The 19,563-nt window shown below is 44.0% G+C and overlaps 1 protein-coding gene across 2 annotated transcripts in view; it reads left to right on the top strand.

Annotated features, from left to right (window-relative positions):
• The window catches only part of LARP4B (La ribonucleoprotein 4B), a 57,225-nt gene that overhangs the window by 656 nt on the left and 37,006 nt on the right, over positions 1 to 19,563 (top strand). For both annotated transcript variants that reach the window (XM_035564318.2, XM_035564321.2), the window contains exon 2: positions 17,562 to 17,696. In XM_035564318.2, coding sequence (XP_035420211.1) covers positions 17,616 to 17,696 — 81 coding nt within the window. In that variant the 5' untranslated portion in view covers positions 17,562 to 17,615. The remainder of the gene's footprint in view (positions 1 to 17,561; positions 17,697 to 19,563) is intronic.

The following is a 19,563-nucleotide window of genomic DNA, read 5'->3' as shown; positions in this document are numbered from 1 at the left end:
AGCCGCGTCCCGAGGAGGCGAACGGGGGGTGCAGGTCACAGAGCAGCGCTCGCAGCAGCAGCCGGTGCGCAAACGGCGTTACGCACCCCCCCCCCGGGATCGTGTCGCTGGCTGCCTCAGCCGGGTTGTTTTCACTCTCGGTTTCAGTTTGTGCAGATGCTCGAAATTACTACATAGCTCTGTCCGCAGCTTAAACAGATGCGCGCTTGCCAAACAACGTTGTCCAAGGTTCCTCTGCGGCAGATAAGTATAATTATTTATGTTCTGTAGGTGAGGGAATTGAGGCAGCTTGCCTCAATTGAGGTTAACGCTTTGCCCGTGGCCACGCAGGGAGAGTTGGTTTCAAAACCACCGTTTAAACTTGAGTCACAGTTGGGGTAAAACCATGGGAATTCCGGCTGGCAGTGCTGCGCCTCGTCTCTGGCCTAGTTTTGTTGGCCACCGTCTGAACCCTCAGTAAAATAGCAATAGGGAGCTCCCTAAAGTGCTGCCTCAGGATCGCGATCGAAAAGCTGTAATCTTTCACGTGGCTTCATTTTCATGTAAATGTGATCGGGTTTTAAAGGACTGGATCATTTTTAAAAAGGTCAGAGCGTGTTTTGTGCTTTTTCTTTCAACTTGCTGGGATTTCACAACTCCAGGGTTTCGATTCCGATCTGGTAACTTTTTATCAGTTGAACTTTCACTTGTTTCCTGCTGACTTGTAAGCAGTTCTTCAAGTTAATTCTTGAGATATGAAACTGATCAGCTTATTCACCCCAGCAATTAGGGTGACATTGATATTTTCTATTAGATGTTCTGTGTTGTGGCAGGGGAGGGAGATGGCAACGCTATGTCCTCATAAAGCAAATATAGGAAATGGCATGTATGTTATACATAATGTCTCTAAATAATTTGATTTTCCTTCTGTTGCCATTTGTATGGGTATGCTGTTTGTATGAGAAGCCCAAATTACTGTTGTGTTTAATTGATGTTATATTCAGGCAAAAAAAAAAAAAAAGTAATATTCTTTGTTGACACTGAAATACAAGGTTTGGATAAATGAGTTGGTAGGAAACATTTGACCTCTTGAATGTTCCTAGACAAGTGATTGCATGTTTTCCTCGTATATAATTGGGGCCTTAATTGCACATAATGTTCGGGATTAGGCTGAGTTTTTTCCCGTGTAATTCTTTGGTTTTGTTAAGTGTTTACACGCGGATGCCCTAAAGGGACGAGGGGGTCAGCACGAGCTGTTCTACCTTGGGTGCTTTTTTTTGGCTTGCTCTGATGCAGATACACACACAGAAAGGTACGGCTGACTTAGAGGCGATAATGTATATGTTCAGGTATGCGGCTGGAACTTCAGTCTGGTTCAGTGCAGGGCAGCATGGGGGATCAGTAACTGAAGGCGATCGTGGGGACTTTGGGATTTTGCTTTTTGCTTTTTTTTTTTTTGTTTTTTACAGAGGTGTGGTAAACCGTATGGGCAATCTCCTGCTTTGATGTGTAACTTCAAGTGAAATTAACTACCTGGCTTATTTCATTGAAATGCAAAAGAAATGCAGCATACCTTCACGTAATCTACATGCGCCGTGGAGATCTCTTGCTGCATTTCATGCTAAGTCTCGGATCTGGCGGTGGCTTTGGCTTTAAGTCGGTTGTGAGCTTCACTGGCAGGGTAACGCAAACTTTCTTTAAATATTTAGTGTGTTCCCTACCAAAAGGCACGTGCTAGACACAGAGAAGGCATACTTCTAGCCATGGTGCGTGGCAAATCTAAAGTGACAGCTGAAAGGCAGTAAGAAAGAAATTATAAAGAACAAAGTAATAGGGAGTACATGTCTTTCATTAGCTTATTTTTTTTAACCAGGTGGCTTTCTGGCCCCTCAGTGCTAACAATATTTAATTCCACGGTTCTTAGATGCGTTTCAGACTTTCACAGTCTTGTAAGGTAATGGCTAAGCTATACAAATGAGCACCTAGAGCACTTGATCGGTGTTTTTTGTGTCTGTGTTGGAAGGGTAGGTGTATTCAAGGGCCCCAGCCTTACCGACCTTCCTGAAGAGGAGCCGCCTTGTCTTGGAGATCTTCTGTGAAAGCGGGCGCAGAGGTGGCCGTGGAGGTAGCTAACAAATGCAGTGTCGAGAAGGCTGTCCCTGGCACTGAGACAAAGGCAGAAGAGACCAGGTGAAGAAGGCAAAGTAACGTGGTTTCAGGCTTTGGAAGTGCGATTTTTGCGTGTACACGTTGACGTGAGAGGGGCTGCTTTATGACGGAAGATACTCGTTGTGTCAAAAATGTGGTCTGCCTAGCGTTTTGTTCCTTTAAGCACTTACTAGCAATATGACATTTTCAGATGACAAGTTTGTGTAACTCTTAAAAATAACTCCGTATGGAATCGGTGATACTACGCTGACTTCAGTCTTACAACTCTTGTAGCTTGCGTTCAGAATGGGCACCCAGGTACCAGTGGGAAAGGAAGGATGTTACAACACAGGACGTTGTAAGGAGGAAAATTAACCCCTCCCCTGGCGGTTTTGTAAGAGGCAATAGCATGTGGAGAGATGCGTAGAAGATGAGTAAAAGCTACTCATGTAGTAAAAGGCCCAGGAAAGGCATTTGAGCAATGCTGTTCCCTAAGCAAATCATACGCATGCCGGATCGAACTTTTTATGAGATATATCTAACTTATTCACTACAGCTCAGACAAAACGAGAACTAGCCAGTTGGATGGATTCTCGTAAGGTCAGCAGATTAGGGAGGGGAAGATGATGTGAAACATACATTTTGGAATAATTCTTGTTTTATGTGAGACCCTGAAAAAGAAAATAAAAGCAATGTACTGTGTCAAAAATACCCACTGAAAATGCTGTAAAGCAGAACTTCTCCAAGGCATTAGCTTACAAATGCCTTTCTCATATGTGTTAAATTTGAGGCAAGCGAGTATGTCGTGAGTCAAACGTGAAAATAGAGCTTCTGAAGCACTTTATGAATATAAATAAAAATATAAATCTGAATATAAAACTCGGTGGTATTTCAGCTGGTCAGTAAGTCATTGGGTGCTGTACAGGCTGGATAATGGAAGCAGCCCCATTTCTAGCACAGCAATCGGTGGTTTTTTTATTGTTAAGAATATGCTGGTTTTGTCTGACTGGCTCACGATAAACGAAAATTATCTTAAAAATACGGAGTTTGAGGAACTTGTTGGACACGGAGACTAGCAGTTGGTTTCTGTAGCACCCGTTCATTTAAACTTAGCCCGGTTCCACAAAGCAGCGTAAGAGAGAGGCAGATTCAGAGAGTTGGCTCGCAGCCGATACATCAAAAGTTTTGGTGACGGAGCCGAGAATACTTTGTTTTCATCGGTCTCCCACCTTTGTGTGCTCCTGCAGGTTGCCGTTGCGTGCCCTGTCGCGGGGAGAGCGGCTTCCCCTCGCTCAGGAAGGCGGTGCTGCGGGGCAGTGCCTGCCGAGAGCGGGGCGCTTCGGAGCGCCTCCATTAGGCGTGACTGTAACGCGGGGTAATTTTGCGATTAGGATAGCCGTGACAGCGTTGTGTGATGCGTGCTGCTGCTGCAGGTATTTTGTGTCTGGCTATGTGTTTCAGGAACGGCAATTAACTCCAAAATTGGAAGTCTGACGGGGTTGCTAATATGTGGCCAGCTACTTAGCCTAGAACATTGCAGGGAATTGGGGAAACGCTGTTTTGACGCCCTGATGAATCACCGATTTCTTTGAGCCTTAATCTTTTCTAACACTCATTTACCGTGGAGGGCTGGGCTATGCATATTCTGGATCCTGTCAGTCCAGCTCCGTAATGGGGAGCTGAGTGATGTAACACCAAAGGAATCACTCGTTCATAAGCTCAATGGATTGCCGCCTCTGCGCTTCCAGCAGCTCTCGGTGCTCGCATCAGGCTGTTGGCATGTAAGGAGCCGGTGGCCCCGAGACTGTATCCTGCAGTGGAGGTTTATTCTGGATTGCCTTTATGTGCTCGCAGGCATCTCCGATGCGGTACGCGTGTGCTTGAGGTCGCAGGAGCTGTGCACGAGGTTCAGTCCTGGCCTGGCGCACGCAGACGTCGCTGCATCCATCCGGCGTGGTGGCCTGTGATGAGTGGGACCCAGAATTGTGTTATCTCTTAGGGACATCTTCCTAAAAGTCTCTACCACGGCTAAAACTGCACCCGGACAGCCGTGTGACGACTTCAGAGAGACACCCGCAGCTGCTGTCAGTAGTTCACCCACAACTTCGGGAACGTCGTGTGTTTGGAGCGTAGCTGCAGAGCGTAGTTATTTTATCTGAGGCTCGCTCTTCAGGCTGTGCTGGGCTTGTTGCAAGTCAGTTTAAGTACTGTCTCTCTAAACTTTGAGATTTCCCACGTTTTCTTGCACAAGTATCAGGTATTTGCTCTTTGCTTAGATTAATTCTCCTTCAGTTTCATGCTGGTTCCTCCCTGCTAGCCTCCGCAGATAAGTGACAACAGGGAAGTATCGATGCTTTATCGAAGGTATTCCTAAGATAGATCCCAGCCCTCAGTAAGGGGGTTGCAGGCGTACTTGACAAAATTGTAGCCTGCTGTTATTCCCTGAAAGTGTTTCTTGGTATTTCTCTGCAGACCTGACATCCTGCCTCTGTTTTCAAGTGTTTTGTTGTCACAGGGTGTCAGCCATCTGACAGGGAGTCTGGAGAAACAAAATGTTACCCAAATAGTAATTGTGTCGAGGAAAAAAAAAAATTTAACCGTTTTATCAAACTCACGTGTGGGAAACTTGGTGAAACGCTTGAGCAGCCTTACAGTGCAGCCTGGTGCCAGCCCTACGGGTTTGTTTGCTGGCAGTGCCGGTATGCACAAGCGTATTTTTACAGGTTGTGATGCTGTCACGGGTTGCCCCACAACAGGGCCTTACTCTGACTGTTGTTCAAACAAGGAACTGGTGAATCAACAGGCCAATGTCCAAAGCACCTCGCTTTTTCGTACCCTGACTCCGGAGGTTTCTGCTCAAATCTTTTGACGTGTTCAGCTGGCTTCTGACTCGTGTTCCAGGAGTCAGAAAAACCAGAGCAAAACTGCGTGGTGCATCAGGGCGCAGTTACTTTGAGCGCTGAGTATCAGAGCTTAGGAAAGAGCTGCCTGTATGTGCAGAATTCACAGTCTGAGCTCGGAGTTTCATTCCCATTCGGTGTTGTTGCCGCCTGCTAGATAGGGACAGAAAATGATCAACATGTTGCTGTTTAAAGCAGCAAGGCAAACAATTTGGGCAAAATAGCGCTGCCTCTGTTGGAGCGTCTCCAAGATCTTAGGTCTGTGCTCCTGTTCCTGCTTAAAGCTTGCCCGATATTTTCTTAATACATGTCTGTAAGACTTAGCAGGGATTCTCTTTATCAACCTGCTGCAGTTCCGTTCACAATGCACTTTGTTTTGGGTATACATTTCTTAATTAATGCCATGTATTCCAACTGCTTGAATTCAAGATACCAGTGGAATTTTTAGGAGGGTCTTTGCTCAGGTATTTTGATTCGCGTGCAGGTGTTACTGTCCTTAAATCCAAGCTCCAGTACTGGAACAGTCCATCCTTTAACAGTGAGTCAAAACCTGAATTACCAGTAGTTTTGATTACAGTGATACTCTGAAAAGGTGGGGTGCTCTAACTTTGAACCCAGCAGGTGATAGTCTTTCATGGAGTGTTTTAAAAGTAAGCAAAAGTTGCTTCTGATTTCAGTAAAGCTTGTAATGGAGGATGGTAGCTTCTTTCAGAAGAGGAAGTAATGCTAAAATGACTGGATTATTTGGGTTAAACTCTATTTCTGGCAAAGAGGTTAATGAAATAATTGGCAAAAACATCAGCTTCCTCTTAGTGTTACAAAGCCTTACATGACGCTTTTTCTGCAGGGTAGCTTCACTTCACTTTAGGTTTGGTCCTGAGCATGTTTCAGAACTTAAACTAACGTGTTTTAAGTAAATGAATGCCTTTCAAGTCACCTGAAAACAAACCAACCAACCCCAAAGCCAGAGGGAAGTTCGTCCTGGGTTGTATGTTTTGCAGGACAGCTGTTTATTAACGTAACCCTTGCATGCTCAAGGATTGCTGTATACGTTCCTGTTGGAAGAAAACTTGTATTGCACCTTCTAGTACTGTAATTGTCGCTGTTGTGTTTGGTTCCACGTATGCCTCCCACCTGGACTTTTAAGCAGGTATAGACCCTTTTCTGTCGAACTTGCCCAAGACTGTTCTGACCAAAGCCGTGCTGTGAGGGCACCGCAGCAGCTGTCCCATCGGCGCGCCGGATCTGTTCGGGAGTCCTAGATCTGCTTGCGTTTGAATCCGAGCTCCTTGCTTTAAGATTTCGCCTTCCCTGCATTAGGCGTTCATTGTGCGTTTCAAGAATGTGATGATAAAGAACTTAAGCATAGCTTCAAAGCCTATTTGCTGTCTTTTTTTTTTTGTGTGTGCTTTGAATTACTCTTTAAGTGCCCTAGAAGCTCTTAATGCAGTGTTTGACCTCCACTTCCTTAAGCACGGCGCTGATTGCAGGCTTGAAACGTGAAATCCAAATAAAAGCAATATGGTTATTCGAGGATGATAAGCCTTTTAAGACGTGTAAAAGAACGTCAGACTTCTAACCTCACCCTTGGAACTACCCTAAATATTAACCTCAGTGCTTCGAGCGATGTTCTTGCACTTTCATCATGACAAACTGCATCTTCCTCTGCGCAAACTTCTAGGCTTTTCTAGAAATCAGCAGATCTGTAAGGAATAGCCATTTCCTTTACCTTGGGGAACTGCGCTGCCTAGAGTCACCAACAGATTTTTAGCAGTGTGTGTGTCTGTTGGCGACTTTCTGGTTAGCAGCACAGAGAAGTATGCGGAAAACTAAAGGATCGCATTGGTAAATCAGGAGGAGGAACATCCTGTAGTTGAAACAAGGAAGTTCGTTGTTCCCAGCGTTGCTAAACTGCCTCTCTTCATGCACAGCCCTTAGCCTGTTTCCTCTAAGTAAGTGCTGAAGTGGTTGGTCCTCTGACATGTGTCATCTCCCGAAGGTTTAGCTGCTTTGAAGAATTCAGCAAGGCCAAGTAGCTGCTGCATCGTAGCTTTAAACGCGTGCAGCTGCTGGCAAGGTACTACAGGCGCTCCGGTTGTTTTGTGAAATAAACAATTTATAAAACCGCGGGTCCGTTTATGGTGAGGCTGCCCTGCCGAGTTGCCGAGGAGGTTGGTAGCCAGCAAAGTTCAGAATCTTACATTTTCCAGTCCACATTGGGAATCGGCCTCGATGCTAAACTGAAAATCGCCTCTCATGACAGAAGCGCAACCGTTTTTGTAAACTTCCCCGCTGCACGTGAGCTCTCAGCATAGCTCGTTGTTGCTTCCTCCAGTTGTGGAATAGGAAGATTAATCTCTCCCACTTCCCTTCAGCAGATAGTTTAACAGGAAAAAAATAACCCTCAATTAAATGAGAGCAAGGCAGCTATGTTTGGAGGGAAGGTTAGCAAGGAAAATACATTATTATGCATGATAGTATCTTTGCATAGTAATTTTTCAGCTGTGCATGAGAAGATACGATCGAACAAGACAGACTTAGGATCCCGAGTGCCCCAGTAAACTCACCTCCTGGAAAGAAGGTGTGTCAAAGTGAAGGACTGTAGGTTACAGGAAAAATACCTGAGAAGCCTTTCACGTGGCTTTTTTGGATAGTCACATTGATCCCCTCATCAGGGTGTTGGCTGTGGGAAGGAGTAGCTTGGGCTAAAGATGAGTGCAAGTTCTTGTAAAGTTTCTCTAAGTAAATGGGAGTTTAAGGTACCATCCGGTGTTCTGCAAATGCCTATTTAGAAATAGTACAGAAATGAAAAGCAGTATTTTCTGAAATCCCTAGCCGCTAGCAGACAGCAGCTCCTGCCCCATCTACTCCAGGTCAAGCTGTAATTTTCTTCCCAGTTCGGCTCCCGGCTGCCAGTCAGTTGTCGTGGTCTTCTGCTTTCTGTGTGCACAGAGGCGTTGTGCAACTGTCAGTTCATGTGACCTCGGCGCAGATGAGCAAAGTGGGTGATGGAAGCCGATGAGGAATTCGATGAGGTTTCGCATTTGACGGTGCTAAACTTCGGCAATGTATTTCTGTGATGCTTTCCTAACGTTTGCATCAAAAAAATATATAATTTCTGCATCAGTGAACAGTGGTGCAACACGAAAAGCCTGGAGCTGGTAGGCGTAAACATTTCTAAAGTTGTTGAGAAGCTTTAACCTTCCGAGAAGGATGCATTTAGCCTATAAAAGATCCCACCAAAGCATCTACAGTATTTCTGTAGTGGGGAGACAATTTTAGCGGTTACAAGTATTTCTGTTAGTTAAAGTACCAACACATTTTCTTTGTATTGCCTCATTTTTTGCAAACGAGTATTTGCAGAGGAGAGTCCCAGCACTCCGGGCACTGCGTGGACACGAGCTGATGCCTCGTGGTGTAGCCGAGTGTAGCAGGTGAATGCGGATGGATGGGAGCATCACGAGAAATTAACGAGTAGTGTGTGAGTACAGCATGCGGTGCCTGGGCTTTGACGAAAGCCTCGGCGGTGGGCCTCTCTTGTCTGCGTGTCCATATATTTAAAAAATCTCGTGGAAGGAGGGAGCTTCCGCCACGTTTTATAGCTGCTTTTAATCCACGTTGAGCAGAAATGGCTTTTATTTCCTAGTTCGGGCCGTTATATGTGCGGGCTGGTTTAGAGGACTGTTTGCCAAGTTAGCCTCCCTCTATGGTCAGGCTCCTTTAACGTGCGTGGTCCCCATCCTACGGCTTGGGAGCAGAGGTGCTGCTTTGTAGGCCAGTAGCAGCAGCAGCAGAGGTGGGCCTGCCCTGCTAACTTCATTCAGAGCAGCAGCGCCGGGTTAGCAGCGCTCTGCTGACGGAGATGGTTCCTTGGGGAGCAGGAGGAAAGGAACACTAATGGTATCAGTTGTTCAGCTTGGGCTCCGTCTCCTCTAGCACGCTGCTGGTGGTGCCAGAAGTAGCAGTGCGTGTGTGCGGTCACTGTGCAGGTCTCTGGTCAGCTCCTTGCGGGAAGGAGCTCGCTCAGGGCTGTTGCATCTCTGTTCTTGCTGCTGCTTGCCATCCTGGGTAAGTAAGAAGAGAGACCAGGGCTGGGAGGTAGGGTGGAGGTCAAACGCTCCTGAACCGAACTGAGGGCAAGCGAGGGAATGTTTGAATGGAAAATCCTGCCTTCAGGTACTTCCCCAAAGTGCTCGAGTGTCACATTTGTGATCTCCTTCCTGAGAAATAACTAAGACCTCTCTCCTTGAGTGTGAGATGTCTTCTGCTTTTGGTAGGCCTTGGTAATGAGCGTAGTGTTGGTGATTCTCCAGCTGAAAACATCAGCTGATACTTTTTATCTGCTTACTCCAGAGAATGGGTTTGAGGAGCACTGCGATGGTAGCTGCTTTATGCCGAGGTGGCATTCCACCTCTCTCTGCAAAATTGTCACGGCGTGGCTGAGCTACCGACAAATTTAACGCTGCCGTTTGAGGGTTGCTGAAATAATGCACAATAGGAGAGTGAAGAGTTTATTTTAATTAGGTCTGGAATGTTTTTGAAATCGTCATCTGATTTAAAAAAAAAAAAAAAACAACAACCCTATCTGACATGCAGTCGTTATAATGGAAATGAAATATGCGTCTGTATGGATAACCTGCAGGGTGTGTGCTGTTAGTCCACTTAAGGTGAAGAAAACAAGCTTGTGGCTTTGTGATGGATGTGCTGCATGCAGCAACTCCGGTTAATTAATACTTTGGGGTTTATAATGTTATGTGCTTCAGTCTGCAGGCAGGAAAGTGCTGCTTCAGATCTGAAAATTGAGAACAGGCTGTAAGCAAACTGAAACTGCTCCTGACACAATGTCACTTGTCTTCGGGGCACGTGGTGCTCTTATCAGGAACGAAAGCTTCTTCCCAGTAGGCTATTCCTGATTTGGTGGGTGCTCCTAAGCGTTCTTAAATGGCAGGATTTCTTAGCTTATATACCATGAAGTCCGTGGTGTGTTGTGTTACGAGGAGGACGCGTTCCACAGGTCTGTTACTCTTCTTGGAGTGATGTTCAGGTGTGCACGGGATAGTACCTGCACGTAAACCTTTCTTGGTGTGCGAGAGGCCAGCAGAAATTGTGATCCCTTTCGGTAGAGTAAAGGGATTTCCTTTTCAGTGTGTGTATTTGAAATGGAGCGCTTGGAAGGCTAGACTTGAAAATGATAACCGGGACTGTTGGCTGGCCAGGGTCATCCCCTCACCTTCCGTGGGCTGTCACACTTTCTTCTTACTGTCTGGGATTGAGCGGGTGCGAAAGGCTCCAACTTTCTGCCCTTCCCCCCATTTCTCTCGCTTGTGACTGCCAGACCTTTCCATATACCTCTGCACAGAGCACTTATTCGCTAGTATCAGGTTTCTTTGGTAATCTGTCACCTTTGTTCGGTAACTTATTGCTCGGTATCTCTCGGACAGCTAATTACTGTTAACGATCTGAATTTCTAGACTTGCAGAGTAATCAGTTCTCCGCGCAGCGCCGTTGCCTGGGTTTGTGTGCGAGTCGGGATCAGGAAGCTTAGCCCGGGATGAGATTGCAAATCGCTCACGAAGCCCAGCACAGAAATGTTTGGTAGGCCTTGAAATAAGGAGACTCGGTGTTCCCTTTGCACGGCAAAGTTAACTCGTGCTCTTGAAATTTGAACCGTTCTTAGAGGAGCAGCTACACCTGAAGAGATCATTACTGGGATCGCGGAATAGTTTTGGAAGCTGTCGACTGCTTAAAGAACAGAAACAACAAAAACTTGGGAAGCAGAGGCAGCAGCTCTAAACCCTCAGAGCAAGCGTTTGCTGTTGCAGAGCGTTTTAAAGAGAGTACAGCACTAAAATGTAGGTGGCCTTCTGGGGCAGTGTGTCGTTAAGACGTGGTGCCACATGGGTTTTAAAATGCCTCGCATCTGCCAAGTAAGTACCCGGGTGTGGGTTCACCTGCCGTGCGTATGTACGTGTTCCTCGTCAAAACCCCAGTTTCTGCGTTGTTCTGGGTGCTTCCCGGGGAGTGGTTGGGCGCAGGCAATTTTCTCGTCAGGAAGGAAAAATGAAGAGAATCCGCTGGTACTTCTCAGGTTTTTTGAAACCTAACCTCCCCGTAGTTGTGCCGGCACTTGCCCTGGCTGCATGCGTGTTCCGAAGCCTTCCTCTGGCAGGCTCTGATAACGTCTGGGCATGCGGTCAAACTGGGTGAAACTTTCAACTTTTTCCCCCCTACTGTGGAGTTAATTAGCAGTTAAACAAATCGGGAGCCGTGTGCTGATTTTTAAAGTAGTGTATTCAATATTTAACTTCTGCGGACACACGCAGTGACTAAATATTTATGTCGCGTCAGCTCTTTAATTGCTGTTGGGTAACACGGAGTTTACAACTTATGTAGACGTGATGGTGATTGCACAGATCGCCGCTGGCAAATGGTTCTTTTTTTGGTGTTGTTGGGCTTCTGAATGTCCACTGTGGTAAGGTAACCACCTCATAGTGTATCTTCTTTTAAACAATACTGCCCTTTGAATGATGTATTGCTTTTCCCATCTGCTGCTTGGAGGAGATTGATTTCCCATTTTGGAAGGAAATACGTGAACCTGACATCTAGGTAAGAGTTGTGTCGCAGGCTTTCTGGGGGGACCATCGCAACGATGGAGCTTTGTGTGGTTATTTATCTTCAAAACAGTACCGTTGGTCCCATGCAGAGGGATGATGGTGCTGCTCTGGCATTAACAGCTGGAATCTTTCTTTGGAAGTCTTTTAAAACAGCCCTCTGATTAAAAATGGCAGGCTCCAATTTGTAACGCTTTTCAACGCTGAGGTGGAGGGAAACCTGCAGCCATTAAGGAGTTGGATTCACCAGGTTTTGTTGGTGCTCTATAAGCAGCTTTACTTGGAGTGAGAGTGCAATATGCCAAGAGTTGACCACATATTTCTTGGGTATTCAAAACACTCATGAGACGAGCAAGAAAACAAAAAAAAAAAAAAAGTAAACTTAACCAGCAGGTAATGTATTAAACTGGTGACATACTTTTGGAAGAGGCATGTGTTGTTTCTCCTATCAACTGTGAAGTCTTAAGTAAATTTCTAAAACCAAATGCTGTTCAGACTCTCCTAGCTCATAGGAATATGAGACAGTGTCGTGGCAAATTAGGTAAGTGATTTTGGAGGTTAAATACTGTTTTTCCATCCTCTATTACAGGCTTGAATGCAGAAGCCAGGTATTTAAGAGAGTTCATGCTGCTACGTAGCTAACCCAGTGATCAGTATGTTTCGGGTGTTTCTTGCTGCAGGAAACCAGCTATGTGATGTATTTGGCAGGTGCCGGAGCTCTCTTCAAAGCTGAAGTCAGTGGTAGTTGTGCTTGCTTCTCCTGAGCCTCATGGATGCTCTCAGGAGGGTGTGAAAGACGGTGAGAAAGTATGCTGTGTGCCAGCGGAAGCAGGGCTTCTGGCCGGCAACTGGCAGGTTGTTATGAGGCGTCAGTTGAGAAGTGCACCTCTGTTTTGAAAACATTTAATGCTTTCTCATGTTCCTGGAAGCGTATTTCTGCATTATTAGCCTTGTGAAAAGTTTATCTTAATCTGTGTTTAAAGTTTCGAAAATGTTTGTGAGGAAGAGTTGCGCGCACAGCCGGGCTCAAATCTGGTTTCGGTTTTTTGTTTTTTTGCCTGCTGGAAGAGCGGTGAAAAGATCTTTTATTCTAGCGAGCTTTTTTGTTTTACGGTGTTGCTGTTTGCAGTGTGAAAGTTAGTTGTCAGCGCTTGCATTTGTAAATCTCTTTTTAAGGGCTGATTACACTGGGCTGAAAGTTGGCAGGCAAGATCTCAGCCCTAGAGCATTGTTTTGGGTTTTGCATGTTTTTAAATAACAGATCTATCTGACCGGTCTGATTGAGGGAATGCATGCTGCTACTCATACCTTTGTAACTCTAGGCAGCAAAACAGCCTACATAACAGCGTGCTTTGAATATGAATTAGAGAAATTAGAGGCGACTAATGGAGGCGGAGGTGTGGGGGGATCGGGAGCTGCGCTCAAGGGAGGTTTTGGGGGATTTGAGGGGGCGCAGTAGTGGCTGCGTAATGACTCGGTAGATGTCTCGGGAGATGTTGGCAAGGTTGTGGTATACGTGGATGTGGTGTGTTTGTGCATAAATACCTTCGGATGGTTGAACATTAACTCTGCCAGTGCTGTAAGAGACCTCAGCCCGAGCTAACATGCGGTGTAAAGGTTAGCCTGATGTCGGCACTCTGCTGACACGCACGTGTGGCCGGTGTATGAGCGCAGCCCCAGCCGCGATTGGCCTGGCACCCAGACAAGGGCGATCGCGTGGTTGTGCGCGCTGCCTCTGTAGGTGTAGGTGTCCCGTGGGCACCGTGGGATCTTCCGGAACGACACTTCTTACAACAAGGGCCATGCGGCTTTGTAGAGAATCACGTCGACAGCTTTTCAGAAACCTTGGTCAAGATGGTTGTGTTGTTTCGGGGGGAGACCAGCTCAGCAGAGGCTGAAATGCCTGCCGTCGGTGTGGCTCGGTCCCTGCTGAGAATATTCTTGTAGCTCCTCAGATCAAGCACTGCTACCAGGTGCCTACAGGGACAGCTTCTGTACAAGTACCTGTAAAGAGTTACTGCGCTCATTGTGTCTTCGCTCTAATGAGAAAACAGCCGCATTAATGCGCCGTTTCCCCTTCCTGTTGCAATTACCAGTCTAGCAGACCAGGTAGGGTTACAGTTTGGGGAGTAGTAAGGGCTTCATGGCTGAATGTTCTGGGAATTTTGTTGTTGTTGTCGTCTTTAAAGAAATTTGTTTTCACCTGTATTTTAATCTTTTGGGGCTAAGCGTCTTGCCTGCTTACAAACCAAGTCCAAACTGCTTTGGAGAAGCTGAGGTAAAAGCCGTTCGGCTTCTCTCGGATTAGGCAATTCTGAAAATGAGTATTTGCATGTCTCAAGAGTTCGTTTGCTCTTCACATAATAGACCTGACGTTGTTCAACTTGACTTATTATTCTGTGGTGATCAAACAGCAAGGCAGAAGGAAAAGTAATGATGTAGTGTACATATTTACAGAATTGAAATGATATATAAGAATGAAATGGTAATGGGGTACTTCCAAATCAAATCATAAATCCAGCCATTCTGTAGGCTACATGACAAGACATAATTCATAGAAGACATGGATTTTTTTGTGAATCTGCTTCCTATAGACTAAGAATATTATTTAAAAGATTGCATGCCTGTGACGATTTTTCTCGTTTTTAAATAATTTGAGTGAAAAAAATACCTCTGACAGCTCAGTGTTGTGCCATAGGGAATGCTCTGTCTGTCCCAAAGCGCTCTGCTGACCTGCATTTTCCATGTCTCCTACTTACCGTGGCAGTATGTATTTATGCAAAGATATGGTTTAGCAATCAGCTAGCCAGTGTATCTGTTAAAGTGGTGGGCAAGTTAACTGCTTAATGGAATTAAAAACTTTATTGCTGTATTAAAATGCCACGTTGAACTTGTGAATTTGACCATTAAACTACAAGAGAGGATAAACTCTTCAGAACTATAAATCCTTATCTGTAGTTGCTGGTACTATCAAATACTGGCTGGTTCTGCAAATAAGCTTGTGTGTAAAGGTATTTATAACAATACCAATATTAATGAATAGCGTGCTAAAAACATCCTGCCAGTAGCCTTTAACATCTGCTCTTGTTTTTTTTCTTTTTAATTCCTATTTTTTTTCCTTCTCTATGAAATAGCACTGCTTTTTTCCACGAGCACTTTGTTCTCTGACATGACAGTCATGGAAGCTGCTGTCATACAGCTTTTATGCTTTAAGAGACTGGCGAGTGGAAACTGTGGTGGAAAAGTGCATGCAACTAACTTCCCAGAACAGCCCAGCACGTGAAGTTGTACTGAAGCACAGCGCAACAGATGGGATTTTGCAGCAGAGCACTTGCAGTCCTGCAGACTTCAAGCCGTGTGGACTACTAAAGGAAGAAGGCTGCAGGATGTTTCACTATGGTTTACCCATTTGTAGAAAGGCAATAGCTGGGCTTTGTTAAAAGCATAGGACTTAAAAGGCAGCTTGAACATCCTTTAAAACAGATGATAATATTTCATCTGTTTTGAGAAATGTTTTGATCCTTAATGGTGGAAATGCGACTTAACAACAATGCAAATCCCATACATTTATTAATATAACTCTTCATGGGGTCAGTGGATTTGTCGTGATGTCTATCTCAACAAATATGTGCGCTAATGAGAATAATTATTAGTCTGAGCAATCCAAACAAAGTTACCTAGAGCTTCAATCTAGGCCTAGTCCGTGATAAGGGTCTTGTGTAATCTCATCTGAAGGGCTTCTGAAAAGCAATAGCATGCTGTACTGTTCTTCTTGCAACTTCAGACTGCTCGGGCAAGCCACCAGTAATGTGAACGTTGCAGGCATCTGTTACCTATCAAGCTGGCTAACAACTAGTCTACCCTCAGCCTAAATTAATGATTTAGCTGAATATTTTGTGCTCGATGGCCAGTCAGCAAATGCTTTAAAGAGCATATGTGTAGTGGAACTTTACTCTTGTTTGTTAGAATCACATGTTCCTGGCTGTTTTCCTTCCACAATCCATGGGTTTACAAAGTGCAGGCGCTTACACGACATACTGGAGGGTGGAAGAGATTGTGGTGTGACTGGGGACGAGCTGAGCCTAGGAGGGAAACGGGAATCTATGAGATAAGCAGGTGACATAGAGGGATGCAAAGAGTACCGTGGCATTGATTCGGGAATCACCGTGCAGAGGAGATAATGTCATAACAGACTAAAACACAGCAGTGTTTCTGTAGGGCTTAGCTTGTGGATGAGGACTAACGTGCATGCTTGAGGTTAGGATGAACAGCAATGTGGTTTATGTAGAGTGAACATAAAATGCATAATAAGTTTTGTGCCGTTCTTATATTAAAAAAAAAAATCCAAAATTTTAAAGGAAGTGGGTTTAGCCTCTATTTAACAGGAGCTTCCAGCAAGAAGCTTGGACACCTGTAGTGTTACTGTGCATACAGCTTCCCATGCGGGGGTTTGGACGACGTAGGATCATGCTACTTACTAGCTTTTGAAGAATGGTTTTCATCCTGAGGATGATTTTTCTTTATTTTTAAAAAGACAAGCATCCCAAATTAATTCCAGACTTTCTCCTGTGTAGGCTCTGTGTATGTATGTGTGGGTCAGTGTAGTTTTTTATTTCCTCTTTGTTTGCTTTTCGTGTCGAATTCATTTCTCCTGTACTTGAATAACTTCTAGTCCAAGATGAGAGGCAGAGTGTTCAAAAACACAAAACAAGCTTCTGAGTGTTTGAACGGTGACATAGTGCGTGTGTTTCTGTTGAAAACGTGCTTTTTTTTTATGCTGACTTTACACCAATAGCATGAAATGATGTTCAAGTGTTCATCTAAGCTGAATATCAGCTCCTGTCCGGGATGTCAGTTTTTTCAACAGTATTGGCAAAACAACTTTTCTCCTGAATGACTGTCGTACAGACACTTGAATCAGTTTGTCCCATACGTAGATGAATATTATGATTACACTTGAAAATTTTGGAATGTGTTAAATTGTATGAAAGACGTGCTCCTTTCAGAATGTAATGGGGAAGGGATTGCACAGAAGGCCGTAAAGCCATAGATTGACAGGAATACTCTTTAACTCCAATCTTTAGGTGTCAAGATACCATAAAAGGAGCTTATGCAGCTAAGTAGTGGAATCATACAGTTATCCTCCCTGTGCTGCAAAATTGTAGTTTCTGGGTGAATATGTAAACCAAAAAGCGTAGTAGAGCTTGTTTGTAGCCCTTACAGAAACAAACAAAAAAGTTACCCTGATTTACTTCCCAGTATTTACTTTTTGAAACGTCATTTAAATGAACCTTTCTTTCCTTATTGACCAGGTGTTGTTTACAATAACGATATTAAGTAATAGGCTCGAATTTCAAAGCTAAGCCATTCAGACATTCAATGCTCCTTAGTTTTCCACTTGTCTAATCAAATAAAATAACATTTTAGGATGATGGAGCAGAACAACTTGTTGAGCGTCACTAATAGAGCAGAAGTGTTGTAACATGCTTCTTACAGTTGGCGAAGATTAAGTGACTGTCAGAGTAGCTGTAGAAGACAAAGGTTGGTTTGTGACTAGAATGCTTCTTAATGAGTAAGTCTACCAAGTGGTGTAAAGAAGAGTTTGAAAACCACTCTGAATAATTAAGGTGAGATTGAAATGAAACTTCCCCATGGAATTTCCCTGCCCTGTGCGACGGCAAGTGTTGTGCGTGCTATTCATCCGCACTCCAAGGGCTGTCAGCTACTATAAGCTGGGCGCGTTTACAGGATTGCCTTATCCATGCCTGCTGCCCTAACATTTTCCTTGAACCCATAATGACTGCGTCGTGGGGAAGTTCTTTGGGCCTTTGGTCTGAATCAGCATGGCACGTCAGGAATGGCTATGAAATTGCAGCAATTTCAACCACTGCTTAGAGAATCTTTTGTCTTTGTATTTCCACAGCTTCCAAAGGTGACCAGTAAAGTTCTCTCTGAGCAGCCAAAAAGCAGACAGCTCATGACTTCTGATCAGGACACTAAAGTTGTGGCTGAACCGCAGGTGCAGCAAGTACAAGAAGTTAAAGACGGTTCTCATCTAGTAAGTATTATAATTACACATTCCCATCACGTAAGTGTTGCGTGAAGCAGGTCTTTAGTATTTCTTCATCAAAACTATATCTCAGAATGTTTTAAAAGAAGACAGTGGGCTATGATACCATTGCAACATAAAATCCTAGAACAGAACTATTGAAGGTGGCTACGTCTCCATACCTGGTAGGAGCCTTAACTTTTTTTCAACCCTACAGAGAAGATAGATAAACTCAGTTTTCACTCAGTAAGGTACAGAGCTTTGTAGCCTATACAGGATTTGTACTACCAGTCTTGACTTGGATTCTGGCTCACAGATTAACTAACATGTAGCAAACGCACTTGAATCTGCAACTGAAAAAAGCGTAAACCCTTAAAAATAGGAAATTGCCTTCTGTAATAGGATTTGCTCAGTCAGTTCTGCCAAATGGCACGTGCTGCTGCTGCTTTGGTGCTGCTGTGCAGCATCCAGTAAGCTGCTTTATGGGATGCTTTTTGGCAGATAATACAGTGGATAGTGCTCTATGAATATATGTTGCAGTAAATGTTACAGATGTTTTCAAGTAGATTGAATATGTGATTTGTGTATAAGCTTTACTCATAATGTTATGTTTTCATCTTTGATAGTTAATTGTATATTGGGAGGAATGTTTCCTCTTGGAACATCTTGAAGGGTTTGGTTTCACTGCATATTCTGCTAGGCACTTAATCTGTACTATGCATTAGTGGATGCTTGCTGCTTAAACTTACTTTGCAGCAAGCACTAAGAAACGTTTTCAAATACACTTCAGACTTGTGTTTTGCTTAACTAATGGAGCTGGTGTTCCTGTATGCTGCACACCCCTACCCTTACCCCCCCCCCCCCCCCCCCCCCCAAAAAAAAAAAAGTGTTGGCTGTTCTGGGATCTCATCTCTACTGTCTTACCTTTCTCAGATATGAATTTCTTCTATTTGACAGTAGAGGAGTAAGTTTTGGCACAGAAATGGGCTTAAAATTGAACCTTTTTTGATTATTCAGCTTGTTAATTCTAAGAAATCCTTGAAGTTCTGAAAGTTATTTTGCCACATGCTTCAACCAATGTGTAAGCTTGAGTAAGAGGCCATTTGCCACAAACTTGCAACTTTCAGTGCACTTCTAACAAGTGCGTTAGTATTAGAAGTAGTTTGTTTAGTCTTTGCATTGATGGTAGTTCTTGTAATTTGGTATTCTTAAAAGTTTATAAAGCTATATGTAAACTTGGATCTAAATTTCAATTTCTGCTCTTTCATACTTGGAGAAAGATTATTTCTTGCAATTTCAGGAAAACTGCTCAATTTCTTAGCAGAAGACGAATCCATTATTTTAATATTAATATGGATATCCCGGAATCTATCTGTAGTGCTATAATGCATTTCAAATAACTTATTATTTTGAGAGGAAAGCTTTTCCTTTTCTGAATATTTTATTCCCAAAAGATGGGTTCTGTAGGTTTTCAAGTTTTTTTAATTGTGCCAGTATTATACTTCTGTATGCACAGTATCACAAGATTTTGTTACATCAGGATTCTTGTCGATACATGCTGTCATGTTCTTTTAAAGGAGGTCTCTTTCATAATGGTGTACGTGCATGAGTGTATTTTGACAGTGTTTCAGAACTTCATTTGCAAGTTTTGCAAATTTTCATTTGCAAACTATAACAATGTTATAACAATGTTATAGTTTGAGTAAAACTTCTGAAGACAGTCTTACCTCTCCAAGAGTGTGGTAGGTAAAAAGGAGAAAAACTTCTGAAGTTGTGATTCTATTACATTTAGCAAGTGCATGCTACAAGTTAACTGAAGTTGCCTGCTGTTCCTTCCTTGTTATTTATTTTGGGATCAGAGGGCAAAGCTTTTTCT

The sequence above is a fragment of the Cygnus atratus genome, chromosome 2 (assembly GCF_013377495.2).
Source record: "Cygnus atratus isolate AKBS03 ecotype Queensland, Australia chromosome 2, CAtr_DNAZoo_HiC_assembly, whole genome shotgun sequence".
NCBI classification, from domain to species: domain Eukaryota; kingdom Metazoa; phylum Chordata; class Aves; order Anseriformes; family Anatidae; genus Cygnus; species Cygnus atratus.
Note: the sequence above shows the minus strand (reverse complement) of the source record. Positions and strands in the feature narration are given on the sequence as shown.